The 22,424-nt window shown below is 42.5% G+C and overlaps 1 protein-coding gene across 1 annotated transcript in view; it reads left to right on the top strand.

Moving 5' to 3' along the window:
- The first annotated feature begins 1,559 nt into the window (after positions 1-1,559).
- prdm6 (PR domain containing 6) overlaps positions 1,560-22,424 on the top strand; it is a 72,639-nt gene continuing 51,774 nt past the window's right edge. Inside the window, exons 1-3 of the mRNA XM_071896703.2 lie at positions 1,560-2,232; positions 12,046-12,194; positions 12,726-12,884. Of these exons, the coding sequence (XP_071752804.1) occupies positions 1,560-2,232; positions 12,046-12,194; positions 12,726-12,884 (981 nt within the window). The remainder of the gene's footprint in view (positions 2,233-12,045; positions 12,195-12,725; positions 12,885-22,424) is intronic.

Here is a 22,424-nt window from a genome sequence, read left to right as displayed (position 1 = left end):
TTTCTGAAAATATAATAGATTTTTTGGTTATATTGGTGGTTGTGAAGCTTTATGATGATCATGCAGCTCACAGTTTACCCTCCTTTTTATTTACCACCATCTTGTTACTGTCTTAAATGAAATAAGCTGTAACCAGAGCTTGAATTACAGTGGAGGGCTGAAAGTGTTTTTTATCTTAAATTTCACAGTGGTGTTTCTGTTGGTGAGAACAAGAGAGAAAGCCACTTGTGTAAATGTTAAACTTTAGCAGAAATAATTGCGCTGATGTCCAAACTGATGTCTTATTATTTCTTCTAAAAAGAACCATATGGGCTGTGATGTTAAACTTCCTGGACATCAGAGTGAAATCTGTGTTTTCTCTCTTCTCTGCAGCTCCAGGTTATTTTACTGGATCACATTAAAACAGCAGGCAGCCAAACACTGAACTTCTCCAGGCTGAAACAGAGAAACACATCAGACTAGATAAGAGCTGATCAGTATCAGCTGAATGCCTAAAACATAAAGTTAACAGACATTATACAATTAAAATACTGTGTGTCCCATATATGTGATTAAACACCTGAAATATAAATTTAAAGAAGGAACACTGCGTCTCATTTGTGTGATTGGAGTCAGGTAAAAGCCTAAAATTTACATTTACTGTAAGTGATGAGCTGCTGTGCGTCTCCCATACATGTGATTAATATCAGGTGAAAGCCTAAAATGTAAATTTAAAGTAGGAACTGCTGCTTCTCATATATATGACTAGGCTCAGCTTAACACCTTAAGTGTAAATTTAACGCAAAAAAAATATGTTTTTCTGTCCCATATCTATGATTAGTGTCAGTTCAATGCATAAAATATCAATTTACTGTAAGTGATGAGGTTGAAATACTGCATCCCATATGTATTAATGTAAATTTAATATAGGAATTCATATACAGTGTATGTGATGAGGGTGAAGTGATGAGGTATGTGTCTCTTATATGTGATCAGTTAGTTTAACACCTGAAGTGTAAATTAAATGCAAAATATATCAAGTTAAAACACTGCATGTGCAATCAGAGTCAGCTAAATGATTAAAATGTGAATTTAATGTAGGAAATCATGTGTTGCATATATGTGATTAGGTTCAGGTAAACATCTAAAATATGAATTTACAGAGCAATGAGGATGAAATACTGCGTCCCAGATGTGTTGATGTAAAATGAATATAGGAATACAGGAATACTGCGTCCGATATAGATGATTAGGATGAAGTGATGAGGTTGAAACATCTCTGATCAGGGAACCTAAACACCTAAAATGTAAATTTCCTGTGTCCCATATGTGTTCATGTAAATTTAACATAGGAACTGCTGTGTCCCATATATGTGAATGGGCTCAACATGTGTAAAATGCAAATTTGATATGGAGAATAGCCTTAAAATCCCATAAATCCCAGCTGTGTGTCCCATACATGATGGGACTGACACCGTCCCTGCTGCTGTCCAGCCTCCTCTGTGTGTGTGTGTGTGTGTGTGTGTGTGTGTTTACTACCCTGACTGACACCTTGCCCCCCCCCCCCCCAGCCTGAAGCCATGCTGAAGCCGGGCGACCCGAGCGGCTCGGCCTTCCTGAAGGTGGACCCGTCCTACCTGCAGCACTGGCAGCAGCTGTTCCCCCAGGCGCAGCTGAAGGCTCCGCTCGCCCCGTCCGACCGCCTCGCCCTGCCCGTCCCGGTCGACGGCCTGCGCCAGAGCCGGCTGCACGGCCACCTGCTGGCCTCCGCCCACTGCACCTCCTCCTCCTCCTCCTCGGCAGCATCTTCTTCTTCTTCTTCTTCAGCGGCGGCGGCGGCTCTCACCCCGTCCTCCTCCTCCTCGCTCTCCGCCCCCGCCGGCCTCTCCCAGCTCCCGGTGCCCCAGCAGATCGCCCTGTTCGGCCAGGCGCTGGCCCCGGTGTGCGCCGGGCCCGTAGGGGGAGGAGGGGGAGGGGGAGCGGGGGGCGCGGGGGACCTGGTGGTGGTGGTTCCCCCGGAGAGCCAGGCTCTGAACCCGGCGGCGGGACTGCACGGCCCGGCGGCGGGCTGCGGGGGGGTCGGCGTGGTGTCGTCCAGCGTGAAGAGCGGCGGCGGCAACGGCCACAGCCACGAAAACAAAGGAGCCTCGTCCCGCTTCAAACTGACCTCCGAGGAGCTGGACTACTATCTGTACGGACAGCAGAGGATGGAGATTATTCCACTCAACAACCACACAGGAGACGCCAACAACCGTACGTACTGAACTCACTTTACACTCTTTACACTCTTTACACTCTTTACACTCTTTATACTCTTTATACTCTCTATACTCTTTACACTCTTTATACTGCTGCTGCTGCAGGGAGTACAGGCTGGGTGTAGTGTCTCTTTAATATTCCTATAATATTCCTATAATATCCCTATAATATTCTTATAATATTCCCATAGGGACTTATAGTGTGTCAGAGTTTGTACTGACCTTGTTGCACCTTATGTTTTTTTTTTTTCTCCTATGGTATCTCTATAATACTCCTATAATATTACTATAGAGACTTTTGGTTTCTGTGATACTCCGTATTGAGTTTGTAGTGAAACTTGTTGTCCTTTATGATATTTTATGTATCTGCCATATGATCTTCCTATAATATTCCTATAATATCACTACAATATTCCTAAATATTCGAACACCATTTGCTATGGTATCACTTTAGTATTCCTATAATATCACTCAATATTCCTGTATTATAATAATAATTTCATATTGACTTGCAGTGTTACTATGGTTCTCATAGTGATTTTATAGCAACTTTATCACATATTCTTATAATATCACTATAATATTCCTAAACAATCTGCTATTGTATCATTCTAACAATCCCTGCAATATTGCTATAATATTCTGATAAGAAGTTAAAGTGTGACTTTAATAGTGCTTTTACATTATAGTATATTAAATACATTTGCAATGGTATCACTAGTATTCCTATAATATTCCTACAATATCATTACAAAATTCCTAACTATTCCTATAATATTCCTATAGTGTTACTGCAGTACTCAGTCATGAATTTATAGTGACTTTATCATACTTTATGTTATGGCTTATGGTATGACTGATAATATTCCTATAATATTTTCTATAGTATTTCGTCAAGGGCCCAAACAGTTTCAGAAATTAATTGCAGTTAACATTAAACACTTAAACTCAGCGATGTAGTGGGAAATAAAAAGGGAATAAAGTGTTTATCATGAGGAAAACAAACAACAATATGAACAACAATCAATCAGTTTCTCCTTTATTTCCCATAAAAGATATTTTCACATCGCTGACATCAGTTTGACATCACTGTGATGAACAGAATGAATTTCACATCATAAAGATTTATTTCAGCATTAAAAGGCGATAAATTGTTTGAGTGTTTCCCTCCTCTGTCTACACTGAACACAACTCAACTCTGTTACAGTGAAATATACAAATCTACTAATTTATGTTTTATTGGAAATATTTTTAAAAGCTTACTATTTATTGTTTATTATTAGATCTTACAGTTCAGCACACACTTGGTTTGACATCTGCTGTGTTGGACAGTAGGCAAACCATCAGAGGGTGACAGGAGGGGGGTGGGGGTGGGGGGGGTGGGGGGTCAGGGGTCAAAGGTCAGCACCCTGGATTCAAACCCACAAGCACCAAGCAGCGGCAGGCAGAGGGCGGATTTGTTTTTGTTCATATTTAACAAGGAGTTTAATCAGGTTCAATTATACTGATAATTAGGATTATTACTCGTATTTCATAATTTATTCACAAATTATGCCGAAATCTTCTGAGTAAATGAATATAAATAGTTTCATCAAGGCTTCCACATGCTTTCAGCACTTTAATTTTGAGTGTGTGTGTGTGTGTGTGTGTGTGTGTGTGTGCGCGCGCGCGCTAATGATCCATCCCATGCCACTTATGCCCCAATCAAATCGATCGATTAATTGCTTATCAGTTTCATTTTAGCGTTGTTGTCCTTTATTTGAGGAGAGAAAAAAAAAAAGTCTCATCAGAAGCGTTTTAACAGACTGGAACATTTCAGTGAAGTTTAACAGGTTTATGAATCTGTGTGATCAAACAGAAATATATTTGATATTTTCTTTAGTTTTCAGGGTTTTCTCGGCCTGTTTTCGCTTCTTTTTCCAGACAAACTTTTCCTTTCAGTCTGAATCCGTCCCGCGTTCACCTGCCGCAGCAGCACGCGCCTCAAACTATAAATCAACCGGTTATACTTCCCGTCTCGCTCTCATATTTCACTCCAATTTAATTTGCTTCGCTTTGCTTTCATTAAATCCCATTTCAGTCTGTTGCTGTTCTCTCGTGCGCGTCAACCGGAGAGTGCACGGCGCGTAAAAGACGCGCGCACCGTATTTCTTTTTAAATATTTACATCTGAATTTGACGTGTGGAATATTTCCACTTTCTGATGCAGAGATTCGTCTTTTATAAGTAAAGTTCCCAGCTGTCAGTTTGTCCGCGAGCCTCCGTCCCGTTATCAAACACATAAAGACCCGCGGGACTTCTGACCGCCTCGCCACGCGCTCACAGGCTGCAAACTGAAGCTTCACTCGGTTGTTGTATCTCTGACCGCCGGGACACCGCAGCCGGACTGCAGTCCCGGTCCCGGCCTGTCCCGCGTGACACATCAACACCGCTCCAAAACCCTCCATTCATCTCCCCTCTCTCCTCTCAGAGGGATTCATATTCATAATATCTCTGTGAGGCAGATTCTTGCACATGGAGATTAAAGTGGATCTGAGCTGTAAAGTCTCGTGTCTGTTGACCAAACTGGTTAAAACATAAAAAGAGCCGTTAGTTTCAGACCAATAAGATTTACATCTGTGTTTCAGTTGTTGGTTTTGTCACTTCGGGACTCACTGTGATTCATAGTGTGTTTTATAGTTTGTCTGTCTGCTCTATAGTGAGTTTATAGTGACCTGATTGTGACTTATGGTGTGTTTTTTTTTTTTACCACTATAATAATCCTATAATATTACTATAGGGACGTAAAGTGTATCTGCGGTATTCAATACTCAATACTGAATAGTTTATAGTGACTATTGTTTTTTATCTGCTATGGTAATACTATAATACTGCTATAGTATTCCTATAATATCACATAATATTTCTATAATACTCCGATAGGGCCTTACAGTCTGTCTGTGGTGCTTTATACTGACGTCATGATACTTTCTGTTTTGATCTCCTATGATTTCACTATAATAATCTTGTTATGTATTATATCTGTTTATAGTCTGTCTGCGGTTTTAAAAATGCCATAAATGGAATTTTATCTCTCTTATGTGACCTTCTGTTAGTTTCATTTTTGTTTTATGCCTTACGGCATCACCAGGCCTATAATATTCCTATAATACTCCGATAATATTCCGATAACATTCCGATAAAATTCCTATTATAAGGACTTGGCCTCAGTAATTTATAGCCTCAGAATTTACTGTGGGGTTAGGCGGTTTTTGGTGAGTAGATCTTATGTTAGGAATGCCAGTATGTATATGTATGTGTATATGTATATTTGTGTGTGTGTGTGTGTGTGTGTGTGTGTGTGTGTGAAGCGGCTGTATATTCCGGTGATAAAACGGACCATCAGCAGTAATCTGCGTCGATACGCGCCGGCAGGAGCGATGAGGGATGGAGGGACAAGCAGGAATTAATTGCTGTATAGTTTTGTGTGGAAGAGAGAGAGAGAGAGAGAGAGAGAGAGAGAGGGAGAGAGAGAGAGGGATAGGGAGAGAGAGAGGGGGGGTGGGGTGGGGGTGGGGATCGATCCACCGGCCACCGGCCCGCTATTTATCATCCCAACACGGCCGTATGGAGGTCTCTGGGGTAGAGGGTGTGTGTGTGTGTGTGTGTGTGTGTGTGTGTGTGTGTGTGTGTGTGTGTGTGTGTGTGTGTCTGCGTGCGTGACAGACTGCTTTATCTACCCCCGCCACCCCTCTCCACACACACACACACACACACACACACACCATGTGTCACCAACCAAGCTCGATTATTAATTACACCAATAATAATAATAATGGTAATAGTCATAATAATAATCGTAAGGATAATTAGAGAAAATAGAAGCCCTGTTGTGGTCACGACAGATATGTTTCCATTTTCTAATTATGAATTATATTTATTATAATTTATTTTTTAGGTGTTAATTTTAGACGGTTGACATGTTGGAACTTCTTTATTTGGGCTTTTTGTCCGTTTCCCTTCATATTTTATTCTATATTTACAGTTAAATACATTTCAACCATTAATATAAAAATGACCACAGCGCGAGCTCCGTGTTACTGCGCAGAAAACAATCAAGGAAAAGGACAGAAAAAAAGAATATAATTTATTCTAAATGATCTGCTGTTCGTTATGTTTAGTAATAATATATACAGTACTGCTTCTGTACCATGCTGACAAACGGAGACTGACGTCATTTATGATTAATTAACAATTAATTGGTTTCACAAATTAAAAGCAGGAATTTAACAAAAGAGAAAAGCGACGCTCCGGCTGACTGACTGACGTCATCACGTTTCACTTTATTTTCAGGGCAGAAAAACAGTCTTCAATCAATAAATAATATCGGCTATTTTCCGATCAATGGATCAGCTGTGGATTAAATGAAATGAGAAACACAGGAGAGTCTGGAATACTTATTTTTTATTTTTATTTTTTGCCTTCAGAGTAATAAATGACATCACAGTAGTTATTAGACATGTTGAGGTGTTTTTGTTTTATAGATCAGATTTATTACGTATTGGTATCAATTTTTATTTATTTATTTTATCGAGATTTTCTGAAATGACAACACTGATCAGTTTATAGAATACAGCACAGTTATACAGTAAAGCTGCCTGGAACATTTTCATTGATGTGACACACACACACACACACACACACTCTCTCTCTCTCTCTCTCTCGCTCGCTCACACAAACCTAAACACTCAGTTGTTCTCTCTCTCAACAAACACACACTTTCTCTTTGACACATTAACACTCAAACACCCGAAACACACACACACACACACACTCTCTTGCACTCGCACTGTCTACCCTCTCTCGCTGTCAAACATAAATACACACACATTTTCTCTCTCTCCCTTTCACACACACACACACACACACACACACACACACACACACACACACACACACACTGCAGAGTCAAAGCTGGGTCCGGTTGCCTGTTCATTGTTTTTAGCCTCTGTATTCTCTAAATGATCTCTGTCCATCCAGACTTCAGTTCAAACCTCTGACTGCCTCCTTCCTCTCTGCACCTGCAGCTCGGGGTTTAAAGGAATAATCCGAAACATTTTCCTCTGACTAAATGTCTCTCTGCTCTAACCCAACAGTGATCCAGCCTGTCTCCAGTTCATAAATCTTCTCCTCTGTCTGTTCTAAACAGCCGGTGTCTGGTCGCTCTTTCCTGGGAAAAATCCTCTGCCACACAGGAAGTGATGCGTTTTACGTTTCCTGTTTGTTTGGAATCAACAGAAGAAGAAGAACTGGGTAGTTAGCATGAGCAGCGATAGCCACCATGACTGAACAGACAGAGAAAAGAGAAACTCAAACTGCATCAACAGAAAATCCAAGCCCCGCCCACACTGTTTGATTGACAGGTGATCTGTGGGAAGTGCAGTGCAGAAACACCACAGTGAGGCTGAGCGACAAAGATGGAGAGTTATTATAAAAAAAAACGTTATACCACTTAAACTTAAGTGCCTAAATAACATACTGAAGTGTCTTTATTGTTAAAACAGCTTAACAACAAGTTTTATATTTTTCACCCTGTTTACATGCTGTAATTAATTTCTCTCATATTAATTCATATATATCTGCTGAATAATTGCTGGTTGCGTTATATTTAATATCTCTTATTTGCTCTATTCTTGTTTAGATTCGTTTTTTTTCTGCTGTATCCTGTTACTATTTATCCAGTTTCCCCACATGGATCATTAAAGATTCCTCTAATTTACCTTAAAACTGATTTGAGGGATTCACAGCAGCAGATAAATACACAGGAATTAGTCTTGGTGGCTTTGGAGCAGAAACATATTGATAAGTAACGTAGAGACTCGGGTTAGACGGAAATATCGGGCCGATATTGATCTTTTCCAAAACCGGATATCGGCCGGTCAGTGTCGTTTATCCGATACGATGGAGGTGAAGATGTGACAGCGGCCTCGCCCGCCTCAAAGAGCCGCTGACACTAAAATAATCTCATCAGTCTGGTTTCAGTGGAGAGTTTTAGTGTCCCGTGAAGGTCTGGTTGTTTCAGAGGCTTTTCCACCCTGAGGAGAAGGAAACTCTGAGGGAAAAACTGAAAACTTGGGATTTTTTGGCATGAAAACATACATTTAGTCAACTACTGCACTTCAGTACAGGTTTGAGGTTCTGGCTCTTTACTGAGTATTTCCATTCTGTGAGACTTTCTACTTTTCCTCCTCTACATCTCAGAGGGAAATCTTGTTCTTTTTCCTCCACTACATTTATCTGCCGGCTGGAGTTACTAGTTACTTTGCAGAATAAGGTTTTACACGCAAAACATAAAATATGTTGCATTGTTAGAGTTTAAACTGTACTGTACTGTTAAAACAGTATCTGGAGCAGTTAGACCGACAACATTAAAATACTTCTGACAGGTTCATGCTTCAATAATTTAACTCTCTGACAGAATGACGACTTTTACTTTTCAAACTTCTAGACTTTTACTGAAGTAAACTTTTGAATGCAGAACTTTTACTTTTAATGAAGTATTTTTCAATTATGGTATTGTTAGTTTTACTTAAGTAAAGGATTTGAGGACTTTTTTCATCACTATACAGAATATCGGCACAAAATGTCAGCTGTCGGCAGCTTCAGTTGAAAAACTAAGTTGAGTACAGTAGAAACCTGTGTGTCACGGAGCATGTCTGTGTCCTGGTGTGTGGTCCGTCTTCTGAAAACTACATCTGGACTCACAGCTGTGTTGGGAACCAACACAACTATTAATGTTAAGAGTCTTTCTGAACGTCGCAGCGCGTTGATTCTGTTGAGGAGAAGTCAGGGAGTTTTCTACTTCTGCTGTGACCTTTGACCCCCGACCGCCTCACTGCTGCTCGCCTGTAATGTTGGTGATTTAGGAACTGGAGCTTTTTCTGCTGTTGGACTCTGGAAATCAAATCTGAGATCAGCCTGGATAGGAGAGTCAGTGCAATACCTAATATGCAAATATAAACAAAAGAGAGATTTCTGTCGTTTGAAAAAACTGTGACTGACTCTGATAAAGAAGAAAATTTGGGTTACTAATAAATAATGAGTCAGATTAATACTTAATTTAATATAATATAAACAAATAGTTGTATTTTTGACGATAGAAGCATCTGTGTTGTTCAGATATTGACCGATGAAGTTCAGGAAGGTAAAATCTTCCTAAATATCTCTGCTGATTGGGAGAGAAAAGCTTCACAAACACAGAGCAGCTGAAGGATCGGCGCCCGGCGCTCGGAGCGGAGCGGCTCGGGCGGGCGGGGCGGAGCGGAGCGGGGCGGCCGGGCGGAGCGGATCTGTCTAAACACTGGCGATGGATGTCACAGAATACTCCATTTGAATGATGGGCGGTGAGGAGAGCAAGCCAAAACAAGTTCACAGCCAGTTCATCAGTCTGAAGCAGAGGAGGAGGAGGAGGAGGAGGAGGAGGAGGAGGAGAACGGAGAGGAAAGAAGAAGAAGAGAAAAGAAGAGGAGCGAAGAGGAAAGGAGAAGAAGAACAGAGAGGAGAGGAGAGGAACGAAGAGGAAAGAGGAAAGAAAGATGAGACGTTTACAGAAAAGTGCTGCCTGCAATATATTTTTATTATTAAAAGTAGTAGTATAATAGAAGTAGTTTTAGTAGATTGAGCTTCAATTCCTAGATCGACAAAATTACAAGTAACCAGCAGTAAGGAGGTCAAAGGTCAAAGGTCACAGCAGAAGTAAACTCAGATTAGAAACAAACTGTTGGACTTCAGGCTTCTTACAGGATTATTTCATGGGGAGGTGTTGAATTAAACTGACTCAGTGTGTGAGGAGGAGGTTTTTTTGTCATAGACTTAAAAAATAGAGAAGAGAATTCATGCACTTTTCTCTCTTTAATCCTCTAAATATTTTAGATTGTTTTCAATTTTCAAAAACAATTTTTATATCCTGTTATTATGAGAATGTCAGAGGGAAGGGAGAGATCAACTGTCTTCATTCAAACTTTTATACCAGTACAGAGGGGTGTGTGTGTGTGTGTGTGTGTGTGTGTGTGTGTGTGTGTGTGTTTGACGCAGTATGTGTGCGTGCTTACATGCATGTCTGTTTAAGGTAATGTGTGTGTGTGTGTGTGTGTGTGTGTGTGTGTGTGTGTGTGTGTGTTCCAAGCATTAGAACCACTTGAGGAGCGCTTGGTTTTTTATCTCGACATCTCAGCAGCTTCAAAGTTGTTCAGTAAATCAAACACTCCTCTCTTTATTATTTCCTAAAAATATATTGAGCGTCTGCTGCAGCAGGTCCGGTAAAACACTTTAATGTTTTATCTTTCAAAGCTTTCATCAAGTTGACTGGTTTTAACTCTTAAACACTCCGACTTGTGTTGGGACGATGAGACGAAGCTGTAAATCCGGTCAGGGGAACAGGATCGTGGAGGATCCAGCCGGTAAAGTTTCTCATTTACTCAGCCAAGCTCTTGAGTTACATGCTGTCGTTTATAAATGACCATAATGTGCTTTAATTTAACTCGATCAATCACGCTGTGAAAGTAGGTGTCACTTTTTTAAGTGGCGGATATTTAATTTTAGGGGGGAAAAAAAAACCCTGTTCTCTCTGCAGCGGTTCTGTGGGAGTTTCATGTCCAGATAATAATCTCTCATTATGTTGCTGCAGTCAATTACCATCCATTACTGTCAGACTGCATCTCAGAGTAAATGTTGACACACGCTGATTCCCAACAATACAATACACTGCTGCTGCTGCCGCTGCCGCTGCCGCTGCTGCCGCTCCCGCCGCTGCCGCCGCCGCTCCCGCCGCTGCCGCTGCCGCCGCCGCTGCCGCTGCTGCTGCATTTAACCTGAGAAACAGCTGAGACTCTGCTGCTCCACATTTAATGTTCGTCAGGAGAGATTAACACCAACCTCTCTCTCTCTCTCTCTCTCTCTCTCTCCCCCCCTCTCTCTCGATGTCTCTCTCTCCTCTCTCTCTCCCTCTGTCTCTATGTCTCTCTCTCTCTCTCCTCTCTCTCTCCCTGTCTATCTCCCTCTGTCTCTATGTCTCTCCTCTCCTCTCTCTCTCTCTCTCCCTCTGTCTCTCTCCCTCTCTCTCTATGTCTCTCTCTCTCTCTCTCTCCCTCTCTCTATGTCTCTCTCTCTCTCCTCTCTCTCTTTCTCTCTCTCTCTCCTCTCCTCTCTCTCTGTCTCTCTCTCTCTCTCTCTCTGTCTCTCTCCTTTCTCTCTCCCTCTCTCTCTTCAATGTAATATCAGTTTACAGTGTAAATACCTCTCCTGACATTATTTTACATTGCTAAAGCACATAAAACAGACAAATCTGGCCGTAACAATAAATTACAATTATTTAATCTCAGTTGTGACTGTAAATCCCAGTAAATGTTCATCCAACAGTGCTGAAGATCATTTTCAGATATTTTCAGAATAATTTCTCACAAACCAAAATCGATCTCCAATAAAGGCAAATTGACCGTGTTTTTAAGTTACTATCCTCGTGTTTTATTCAGCTCTGTTTACATTACAGGTATGCTTTCATGTATTCAGACTTTGGGCAAGAGAACATAGCAACAACAACAACAATAATAGCAATAATAATAATAATAATAATAACAACAATACTAATAATGACCATTGTAATTGTGCCACTTTGGGTGCCGACCCAGACTTTTAAAAACTCTCTGCTAGTAACTGTCATTCCCTCTGACTTTAACCTGAACATCAGATTCAACTGTATGTGTAATGAAATGACAGAAACACATATTGTTTGTGTTTGTGTTTGTGTGTGTGTGTGTGTGTGTTTCCCTCAGGTTGTGACATGTGTGCGGACAACAGGAACGGGGAGTGTCCCATGCACGGCCCGCTCCACTCTCTGCGCCGCCTGGTGGGAACCAGCAGCACAGCGGCACCCGTCGCCCCGCCGGACGTCCCGGACTGGCTGAGAGACCTGCCGAGAGAGGTGAGACTTCCTGTCTGTCTGACTGGCTGATTGGCTGACTTCCTGTCTGTCTGACTGGCTGATTGGCTGACTGGCTCTCTGATGGCTGACTGGCTGATTGGCTCTCTGATGGCTGTGCAGCAGTACTGACTGTATACTCTGCCCATCAAAAGTTTGGACACGCCACATTTTTCTTTATTTTTACTATTTTCCACATTTTAGAATAATAGTAAAGACATAAAAACTATGAAATAACACAAATGGAATTATGCAGCGACCAAAAAAGTGTTAAACAAATCAAAACTATCTTATATTTTAGATTCTTTGCCTTGATGGAAAGGAAAAGGCTTTGGAAAGAAATTCATACATAGGATCAACTTCACTATTTATATTTGTCTAAGAAACTCATTTCAAGCATTTAAGCAGAAACCTTTAGATCAGAATGGCTTTAAGAGAATGCATGTCTGTACTGACTGTACACCCATGCTGTGTGTCTGTAGGTGTGTCTGTATGTAACAGTACTGACTGTATGCCCATGCTGTGTGTCTGTAGGTGTGTCTGTGCACCAGTACAGTACCCGGTCTGGGTTACGGGATCTGCGCGGCCCAGAGAGTCCCTCAGGGAACCTGGATCGGTCCGTTTCAGGGAGTCCCGCTGCTGCTGGACAAGCTGCAGGCTGGAGCTGTCAGGAACACAAGACACCTATGGGAGGTGAGGAAGGGTGTGTGTGTGTGTGTGTGTGTGTGTGTGGTGGGGGGGGGACACCTTTGGGTGTTGGGGGAAGTGTGACTAGGTGAAGATTTTATACGACTGGGTGACATTTGCATATTAGCCATTTTCACGGATGCGTTCATCCAAAGCTCCTCACCATATCATGTATTTTTACAGTGGGTGGATTTGAACCCCCAACCCATGGGATGTGTGTGTGTGTGTGTGTGTGTGTGTGTGTGTGTGTGTGTGTGTGTGTGTCAGCTGTGGATATCACAAACACCCGTCTGAAGATTTGCCTTCCTGTATACTTGGCTCGGTGCATCTGTATGTGTTTGTCTTTGTGTGTGTGTGTAAAGTACATGCATATGTTTGTCTATGCGTGTTTGTATGCATACTTGTGTATGTGTGCACATATGGGTCTGTGTGTGTGTGTGAGTGCAGTTGTCTGTATCTGTATGTGTGTGTGTGTGTGTGTGTGTGTGTGTGTGTGCTTGTGGTCAGCGTCATGTCAACTCTTAGTCCATTGATCAGAGGAGATTGTATTTACATACAGTGGCAGGAGAAAGTCAATGTGGCAGTTATAAACAGCTGCATTAGCATTAAGAGAGAGAGGGAGAGAGAGAGAGAGAGAGAGAGAGAGAGAGAGGAGAGAGAGAGAGAGAGAGGGACAGAGAGAGAGAGAGGGAGAGAGAGAGAGAGAGAGGGGGACAGAGAGATAGATGAGTCCCCTGTGGCTGGTTGGTAAAGGTCAGTCTGTCGTTGGTTGACCGGACATCAGTCTCTCTGCTGTTGACTGCAGCAGGACGTCAGGAGGGGGAGGGGGAGGGGGAGGGGGGGTGCTGGGGTTGGGGTCAGAGGTCAGGGGGCGGGGCATTCAAGACATCGGCCAAGTCCAACATGGCCGACGACCATGTCAAGATTAGTGCTTTAAGTACAGAGAGCAAATGAATGAGTTGAGTTCATTGCCAAAATGCTATAAAGCTATTTCAGGGGAAATTAGAGATTAGGGTCTTTAATATCTCTAAAATATAAATATAGAGGATCCAGCCTGTCAAAGTGTCATCATTTAGTCAATCAAGGACTTAAGTTACCTATTACACTCGAGTAATAAGTAATAAAAATAATAATTGGCAACATTTTCCTCTAAATAAATGTCTGTTCTCCTCTAATACAAGACTCTAATACAAGAGACGAAATACAAAAATCTAAATACAAAAATCACCACAGGTTTTGTGGTTGAAAATCTTTGGGCAAGAGGGTGTAGAAATATGCTTATAGGACTGAACAATAGTACTGGATGAATGTGGTGTGTGTGTGTGTGTGTGTGTGTGAGAGTGAGTTTGATAGAGGTTTTAAATACTAATCATGCCAGGACGAGCAGTAAAAATACCAACGTGGAGAGGAAGGAGGATGCAAACTACAAGCCGCTTTCAAAACATACTAGCCCTCTCGTTATGTTGGGACCCAGCAGAAACAGACCTGGGACCCATTTGGGGGTCTCGAACCAGTCTTTGAAACACACCGCCCTGGAGAAATGCTGATCCGATAACCCGGCTCTAACCATCGGCAGATATCGGCTGCCGTCAGGCTTCAGATAACGAAGGTAAAACCGGTCATTAGGCCTATTGACGAAGACGCTTTACACACAAATCCCATTAAAACTCACTGGTTGTTAAACTCGCTTATTGATACCCCCAAAACAGGAAGAGATGTGTGTCCTATAGCCAATCAGGAGCTGGTGTCATGTTGTCTATGGCGTCCTGGAAGGGCCGGTTTTAATTAAGACACTTGCCTATACGTCTGGGTGGAACAGTAGAGGGTTTCTGGGACTGCAGTATTTTACAGCCGGACAAATTGATCTCCTCCGAGGCAGAACTCACTGTTTGAGTCTGAGTTTATGGCTGGAATTATTCTCCAAGTATCTGGCCTGGAGTTTTATTGCCCAGCGTTTCTGTGCAGTGTTAGTGTCATGAGAAAGAGCTCTCAGTCCAAATATTATTTTTATGATCAGTATTATTTCTTTGTGTTTTTTAACCCATTCACAGCATCTGATGCGGCTGTCCGTTGTGCAGCGGACACCGGAGCGGGCGGGGGGGGTCAAGTGTGTTGATGAGGGAAGGGAAGACAGTTTCTCATTCACTTTCCCGGGGATTCGAACCCGTGACCTCCCTGTCACAAGTCCAAGTCCGCTTCTCCGACCTCCAAGCTGCCTTGATTGAAAAGAATGCGCAGTAATAACAGCAGAAATGTCCTAATGTCACGGATCCGACCTCTCCTCTGGGTTTTATAGGAGTTTCCTCTGGACGGGCCGCTGGCTGACACGCTGTCAGCGCAGAGTCGAGACGCTGGAGGAAAAACAACAGTAAAAACCATCAGAACTTCAAGAAAGAAAGAAAGGAAAACTTCAGTTGCACAGTTTGTGGCAAAATATTTTGTTAGTGTGGGACGCTGATGAGACACATGAGAATTCATGGAGGGAGAAACCAGTTAGCGGAACAAAAAAATCTCAGAAAATTCCAAAAGTCTTTTAGTATCTCAGCTTGATGCGTCATAAAACAGAAGTATTTTCTTTGTCTGTGTCTTGTTCATAGTGATTATGGTTCTGTGTGACTGTGTAAAAAGTACATTCTGTCCGTCATTAATCAGTAATCTGTCGGTGTTCAGTATTCCCACTGCCTGTGTGTTTTGGGCGGTTTGTCCACTGAAGGGTCTGTAATGTTTTGTTTAAGAGGATTTCTGAATGATGTCATCATTTGATGTTTGTGTAACTGTCTGAATTCTGTGTTTTATTAAGGAACTGATCACCATTAACGTCATCAGCTTTGTTACGTAACCATCAACGGCTCTGTGACAAATTACATGTTGCAGTTGCCTGTGGCTTGGATTGGACTGAGGCGTGAATCTCATTCTTATTCATGGAATTGATGGATAAAAGCAGTGATGCCAAGAGATTCTTGAAGTCTGTTGTCAGGAGTTTCTAGAAAGCAGTTAGAAGGTCCTAGAATGCCCTGACATTAAGGGTTCTACAATGCTGTGATGTCATAGAACGCCATGGCGTCAAGAGTTCTAGAAGGCAGTGATGTCAAGATGTCCTGGAACGGTGTGATGCCAAGGGTTCTAGGATTCAGTTCAGTCCAGGCTTCTAGAATGCAGTGATGACAAAGCTTCTAGAACGCTTTGGTGTCAAGAGGTTCTACAACGCAGTGGTGTCAGCAGGTTCTAGAAGGAGGTGGTGTCAAAAGGTTCTAGCACTCTGTGTTGTCAAGAGGTTTTAAAATGCGGCGATGTTAAAAAGTTCTAGAATGTTATGATGTCAAAAGGCTCCGTTATGCAGTGATGTTAGGAGGTTCTAAAATGCTGCGATGTAAAGAGCCTTGAGACCACTGTGATGTCACAGGGTTCTACAATACCATGATGTCAAGAGTTCTAGAGGGCAGTATGTCAAGATGTCCTGGAATGCTTTGATGCCAAGGCTTCTAGGATTCAATTATACCAAGGCTTCTAGAATGCAGTGATGTCAAGAGGTTTGAGAATGCTGTGGTGTTAAAAAGTTCTAGAATGCCACGATGTCAAAAGGTTCCATTATGCAGTAAAAATGCTGTGATGTTAAGGATCCTAGAAGGTGTGATGTTAAGAGTTCTAGAATGCAGTGATGTCACATGGTTCTAGAATGTAGTGATGTCACATGGTTCTAGAACGCAGTGATGTCACAAGGTTCTAGAATGCAGTGATGTCGAGAGGTTCCGGAATGCAGTGGTGGACATGGTCAGGTCATTAAAGTTGAATGTAATCTTTGTCTTGCGGTCTTTATCGGTCTTGGTGCGTCCTGCTGGGATCCCGTTAGAACGGCTAGCGGAACTCGGTGAGTCGCCTCTAAGAGAGAGCGGTGGACTGGCCCTTTATGACATCACCCTGTAGGCACGGCGACTGCAGGGGTTCTAGAACAAAGACTGGCTTTTTCCACCAGGAACTCCATGTTGGAATAACACGCTGCTCAGTGTGTGTGTGTGTGTGTGTGTGTGTGTGTGTGTGTGTGTAGTCTCTTCATAATACAGTTGGCTGTTTGATCAGTGTGTTTTCCCGCTGCGATAGAGCCGATGATTTGTTTCTCCTCTCACATGTAAGCGGTACAAGGCACTACAGTACAGACCATGTCCTCTTCATGTCGGCGGTTTGAAACCCGCTCTGTGCTCGTCGTGTCGCCCGCCTCCATGTTCTCTCTCTCTCTGTCAGTTCAGGTCAGTTCATTGACTTTGTTTACATTGCTGTTCATCAGAAACAATCCTGCCACAGCTTTACACATTATCTCCCTCTCTCTTTTCTTTCTCTTATCTCTTTCTCTATTTTGGTGATTGAGTCTTTATCTTATTCTGTCCTATGCTTTCTATATATTGTCCTATAAGCTCTCTCTCTCTCTTTCTCTCTCTCTCTCTCTCTCTCTCTTTCTCTCCCTCCCTCTGTCTCTCTTTCTCTCTCTCTCTCTCTCTCTCTCCTGTCACTCCAGAAATGCTATAAAACGAATCTATTAACAGAAGCCTGGGTTTAAAGGTATGCAAGCATTGGTCATGTGTGTGTATGTGTGTGTGTTTGTGCCTGCACGCGTGTGTGTGTGTGTGTGTGTGTGTTGTGTGTGTGTGAATGTATGTGCGTGTAGCAGCATGACATCACTTGTGCCTGTGGGAGTTCTAGCAACTGAGTTATAATAATAATAATAATACTGTACAGCCCTGCACACACACACACACATACACACACTCACACACACACACATACACACACACACACACACACAGGCCCAGAGCCAGGGTAAGTATTTAGATGTTAGCATCAAAGCGCTAAGCTGCTAGGCAGGTGACATGTTTAAGACTTTATCATTTAGTCACCATGGGGTGGGGGGGTGGGGGGTTGGACAGGAGTGTATGTGTGTGTGTGTGTGTGTGTGTGTGTGTGTGAATGTGTGTGTGTGTAGGGGGAGGGATGGACGGATGGGAGTGGGGTGTATGGGGCTTTAAGATTCCAGTTTTGGATGGGTGGTGGTTGGATGGGTGGGCGTTCAAAGGGTGGGTGAGGGACGGCTGGGCGGGTGGGTGGTTGGGGTGGGGGTGGGGGCTGAGCAGGAGGGTGTCCGATGGGTGGGGCTGAATGGGTGCGGGTCAAATAAGTGGGGGGGGGGGGGGGGGGGGGGGCTGGACGGGTATTTTTACGCCCAGTTTCTACTCTCTGATCGCTGCTGTTGTTGTAGGAGAAAGCACCAAGCGAGTCTGAGTTGGACGGGTGGGTGGGGGTTGGTGAGACTGGGTGGGGGGGGGTGGCAGTCAGACGGGCTGGTAGGTGGGTGGGTGGGGAGTGGGGGGGTAGCTGTTGGACGGGCGGGGGTGCGTCACGCCCCGCTGCTCCTCTCTGATCGCCGCTGTTGTGTGAGAAAGCATGAAGTCCCGCTCCGACGGGACGGAAACTCGCTGTTGATGTTGAAGTGTATCGGGGTCGGCTATCCAAATATTAGTCCGCTTTCCGAACGATTATTAGCCTTCTGATTTATGAGTCGGGCCGCTGCTGAAACGCCGGCGCTGAAAACAGACTTTCAGATGTGAAAGCGCTCCTCGCTGTGTGTGGAGCTCCAGACTGTTGCTCTTGGGGAGGGCGGCGGCGGCGGCGGCGGCTGCAGGTTTATGAGGCTCACGGCTGAAAAATGGACTCCTCAACGCCAGGTCGCATTTAGATCAGCTGAAAGGTTCGATGGAGTGAATACCTCAGGATGTGTGAAGAAGACTCATTCTTTATTTTGATTTTATTTTAATTTTATTTAACCTGGCAGTCAGTTAAGAATAAATTCTACAGTTATGGACAGAAGGTGTTAAATGCAGAGTGACTTATAGTGTAGAATCAGCTTGTAACAGCAATGTAAGAACCGTTGGATATGTACAGTGTGTGTGTGTGTGTGTGTGTGTGTGTGTGTGTCCATATAGATTTGTGTACTTCTCTGAGGGAAATTGGGGTAACAGGGATGAGAAAGAGGAGGGGGAGGGGGAGGAGGAGGACAAGAAATAGGGTGAAGGAGAAAGAGTAGGAGATGAAGGAAGAGGAGAAATAGGTGGAGGAAGAGGAGGAGAAGGAGGAGGAAAAGGAGGATGCGGAAGAGGGGAAGGAAGAGGAAGAAGAAAAGGAGAATTTGGAAGAAAGGTGAAGGAGGAAGAGAAGAAGGTGGAGGAAGAAGGGAGAGAGAATATTAGGATGAGGGAGGAGGAGGGAGAGAGGAAGAGGGAAGGAGGAGGTAAATGAGGAGGAGAAGGAGACATAGTAAGATAAGGAGGAGGAGGAGGAGGCCGATGAAGAGAGCAGATAACAGTAGAATTAGTGGAGTTTCATTGATTAGCTGTAGAACAGCAGCGTGGAACATTGATCGGCTCTCAGGAACAGTTTTACAGGATTTGGACTGAAGAAGAAGAAGAAGAAGACGACGATGTAGAGGAAGAAGAGAGGAAGAAGAGAGGAAGAAGAGAGGAAGAAGAGAGGAAGAAGAGAGGAAGAAGAGTGTCATTTCTGATGCTGATGTTTGGTGGCCACATAGAGTCCACTTTGTTCGAGTCCCAAGTCAGTCTCAAGTCTCAAGTCAAGTCTCAAGTCTAAATGTAGATTACCAAGTCAAGTCAGAACAAATCAAGAGTCCAGTATCAATTTAATATCTTAAAGAAAACTAAATATCTAGGACTTTTCAATGCAATATGGTTTTAATAGGATAAAAACTTGGTAAGAGCATCATGAGTTTGATTTCTATAATCAGTTTCAACTTCAATAAATTCAATCATTCCATACAAATTCAGAAAACAGAATTTATATTCAGTCGTCCGCTGGAACAAATCTCATCACTTTCAATCTAAGTCATTTACACAAACACAAGATCTCAAGTCAAGACTTTAGAAACCTTTTCAAGTCATCAAAGTACAAGTCAGAGTCAAGTCCCAAGTCACCAGAACCCAAGTCAAGTCCAGTCTCAAGTCTTCTCTTCATGCGTTAAAGTGTCAAGCGATTAAAACTGTGACTCGAGTCCTAGTCATGTGACTGGAGTCTCCACCTCTGCTGACATCATGACCTGATGAAGCTTCAGGGCCAGATTCTGTCATTTTTAGTTTGACACATCCACATTTTTGGTGTTTTGTTTTGTGTGAGGATAAACAGAGAGAAGGTCCAGTCTGTGAGTGCAGATCTCAGTTTTGGAAGTTACTCCAGTCTTTTTGAGTCTACGCACCACAAAAGACAAACATTTAAATATTTTCTTAAGAAGACATTTGGCAAAACTCAGCCGTTTACTTTAGCTGTTATTTATGAGATTAGAATCCTGCCACATTTTGAAAGCATGAATCTTTAAGTTTTGAATGGTTGGAACTAGTCTGATTGGTAGAGCAGAGTCCAGCTCCGTCCAGTGATGTCATAATGGGTTAGAATGGCGAAGCGAAGCCGTGTTCTGATTGGTGGAGGAGGAACAGTGGGCCAAGCTTCCGATTGAATGGCAAAAATGAGTTTGGATTATTTGAAATGATATTTAGCCTATTACAGAACTTTATTTTGGAGTAGGCTTGTAAATGCATTTATCAGTCAAACTTTTCAAGACTAATGTATGTAAAATAAGTCAACATGTATTGGGTGTCACATTGGAGAACACTGACAGAAATCCCACAATCCGCAGCTCTGAAATGTAAGCGTTGAAACTTTGTGAAGAGAGTGCTGCAGCTTTGCGTGTAAACGTTTTGTGATTTCATTACGTGTAACCATTAATTAGACTAATACAAACATTACCTTACAAGCATTCTTTATCTTTTCACAAGTATTCAAACTAGAATTACAAAGACAGATTTTTTGTTTTCACGTTTGCAAAATTTACTTTACGACTACGGAACTTCAACACGAGTACAAACTCCTTCCTACAGACATTCAAAACTAGTTTCAACCATTCAAAACTTGTTAGAAAGTTGAAATCAATTCAGTGGTTCTGAATGATTGTAGTTTTTGGGGATTTTCTTGGCATGAAAATGGTCAAATTGAAAGATACTAAATATCAGTTATCAGCAACTTCAATCCAAAAAATAAAAACTAATATCAACCTTCAAAAACCCGGATTGGTCGAACAAGACTTGGCGGAAAAATGCTGTATGTGTATGTGTGTGTGTGTGTGTGTGTGTGTGTGTGTGTGTGTGTGTGCTGTAACGCCTCTGCACCAGATAGCCTCCAGCTGCATTAGTGACTTATTGACACACACACGTCACACACACCGTGATAAACACATTAAACACAGTGATAGAATGGCATTACACCCAGTTACACACACACACACACACACACACACGCACACACGCACACACGCACACATACGTCATGTCACATCATCATGACATACAGTAATACATACACCTCTCACTCTCGCTGTCACACATACACACACACACACGCACACTCATCACACACACATCAGTGAAGCAGCCATTTACATGCCAGTGTTGGTAAGTAGCACCAGTTAAGTGTTTTTAACTGATAACTAGACCGCATTCCAGTCTACTTACACACACACACACACACACACACTCACACACACACACACACACACACACACGCACACACACACACACACACAAAACACTGGGTATCTAAGTAGTGTCTGCTCGGCCCAGACATGGAGAAGATTTACTCTCTGTAATAAGGTCAAAAGGTCTCTCTCACACACACACACACACACACACACACACACACACACACACACACACAGCTGTTGGTTGAGGCAGTGCAGGCTGGTCGGTGGCAGCCGTCAGTCAGAACGTGTTCAGCTCCTTCAGTCCTGAATCACCAACATCAGCAGCAACCAACAGTCAGGAGGTCAAAGGTCAGAGGTCAGAGGCTCCGTGTCCTGACAGCACTGCTGTGACCCTGAAGCATCATGGGACAGTGAGGGGAGAGCTAACGAGACATGAAAGAGATTAGGTTTGTGTTTCAGCTAAGCAGTTCAGTTCTATAATCTAGTTTAGTTTAGTCTAGTCTAGTCTAGTTTAGTTTTGTTTAATCTAGTCTAGTCTAGTCTAGTTTAGTTTAGTTAATTTAGTTTAGATTAATCTAGTCTAGTCTAGTCTAGTTTAAGTTAGTTTAGTTAATTTAGTTTAGTTTAGTTTAGTCTAGTCTAGTCTAGTCTAGTCTGATCTAGTCTAGTTTAGTTTAGTTAATTTAGTTTAGTTTAGTCTAGTCTAGTCTAGTCTGATCTAGTCTAGTTTAGTTTAGTTAATTTAGTTTAGTTTAGTCTAGTCTAGTCTAGTCTGATCTAGTCTAGTTTAGTTTAGTTAATTTAGTTTAGTTTAGTTTAGTCTAGTCTAGTCTAGTCTAGTCTGATCTAGTCTAGTTTAGTTTAGTTTAGTTAATTTAGTTTAGTTTAGTTTAGTTTAGTCTAGTCTAGTCTAGTCTGATCTAGTCTAGTTTAGTTTAGTCTAGACTATTTTAGTTTTGTTTAATCTAGTCTAGTCTAGTCTAGTTTAGTTTAGTTTAGTTAATTTAGTTTAGTTT

Source organism: Centroberyx gerrardi, chromosome 8, assembly GCF_048128805.1.
Source record: "Centroberyx gerrardi isolate f3 chromosome 8, fCenGer3.hap1.cur.20231027, whole genome shotgun sequence".
In the NCBI taxonomy this organism is placed as follows: domain Eukaryota; kingdom Metazoa; phylum Chordata; class Actinopteri; order Beryciformes; family Berycidae; genus Centroberyx; species Centroberyx gerrardi.
Note: the sequence above shows the minus strand (reverse complement) of the source record. Positions and strands in the feature narration are given on the sequence as shown.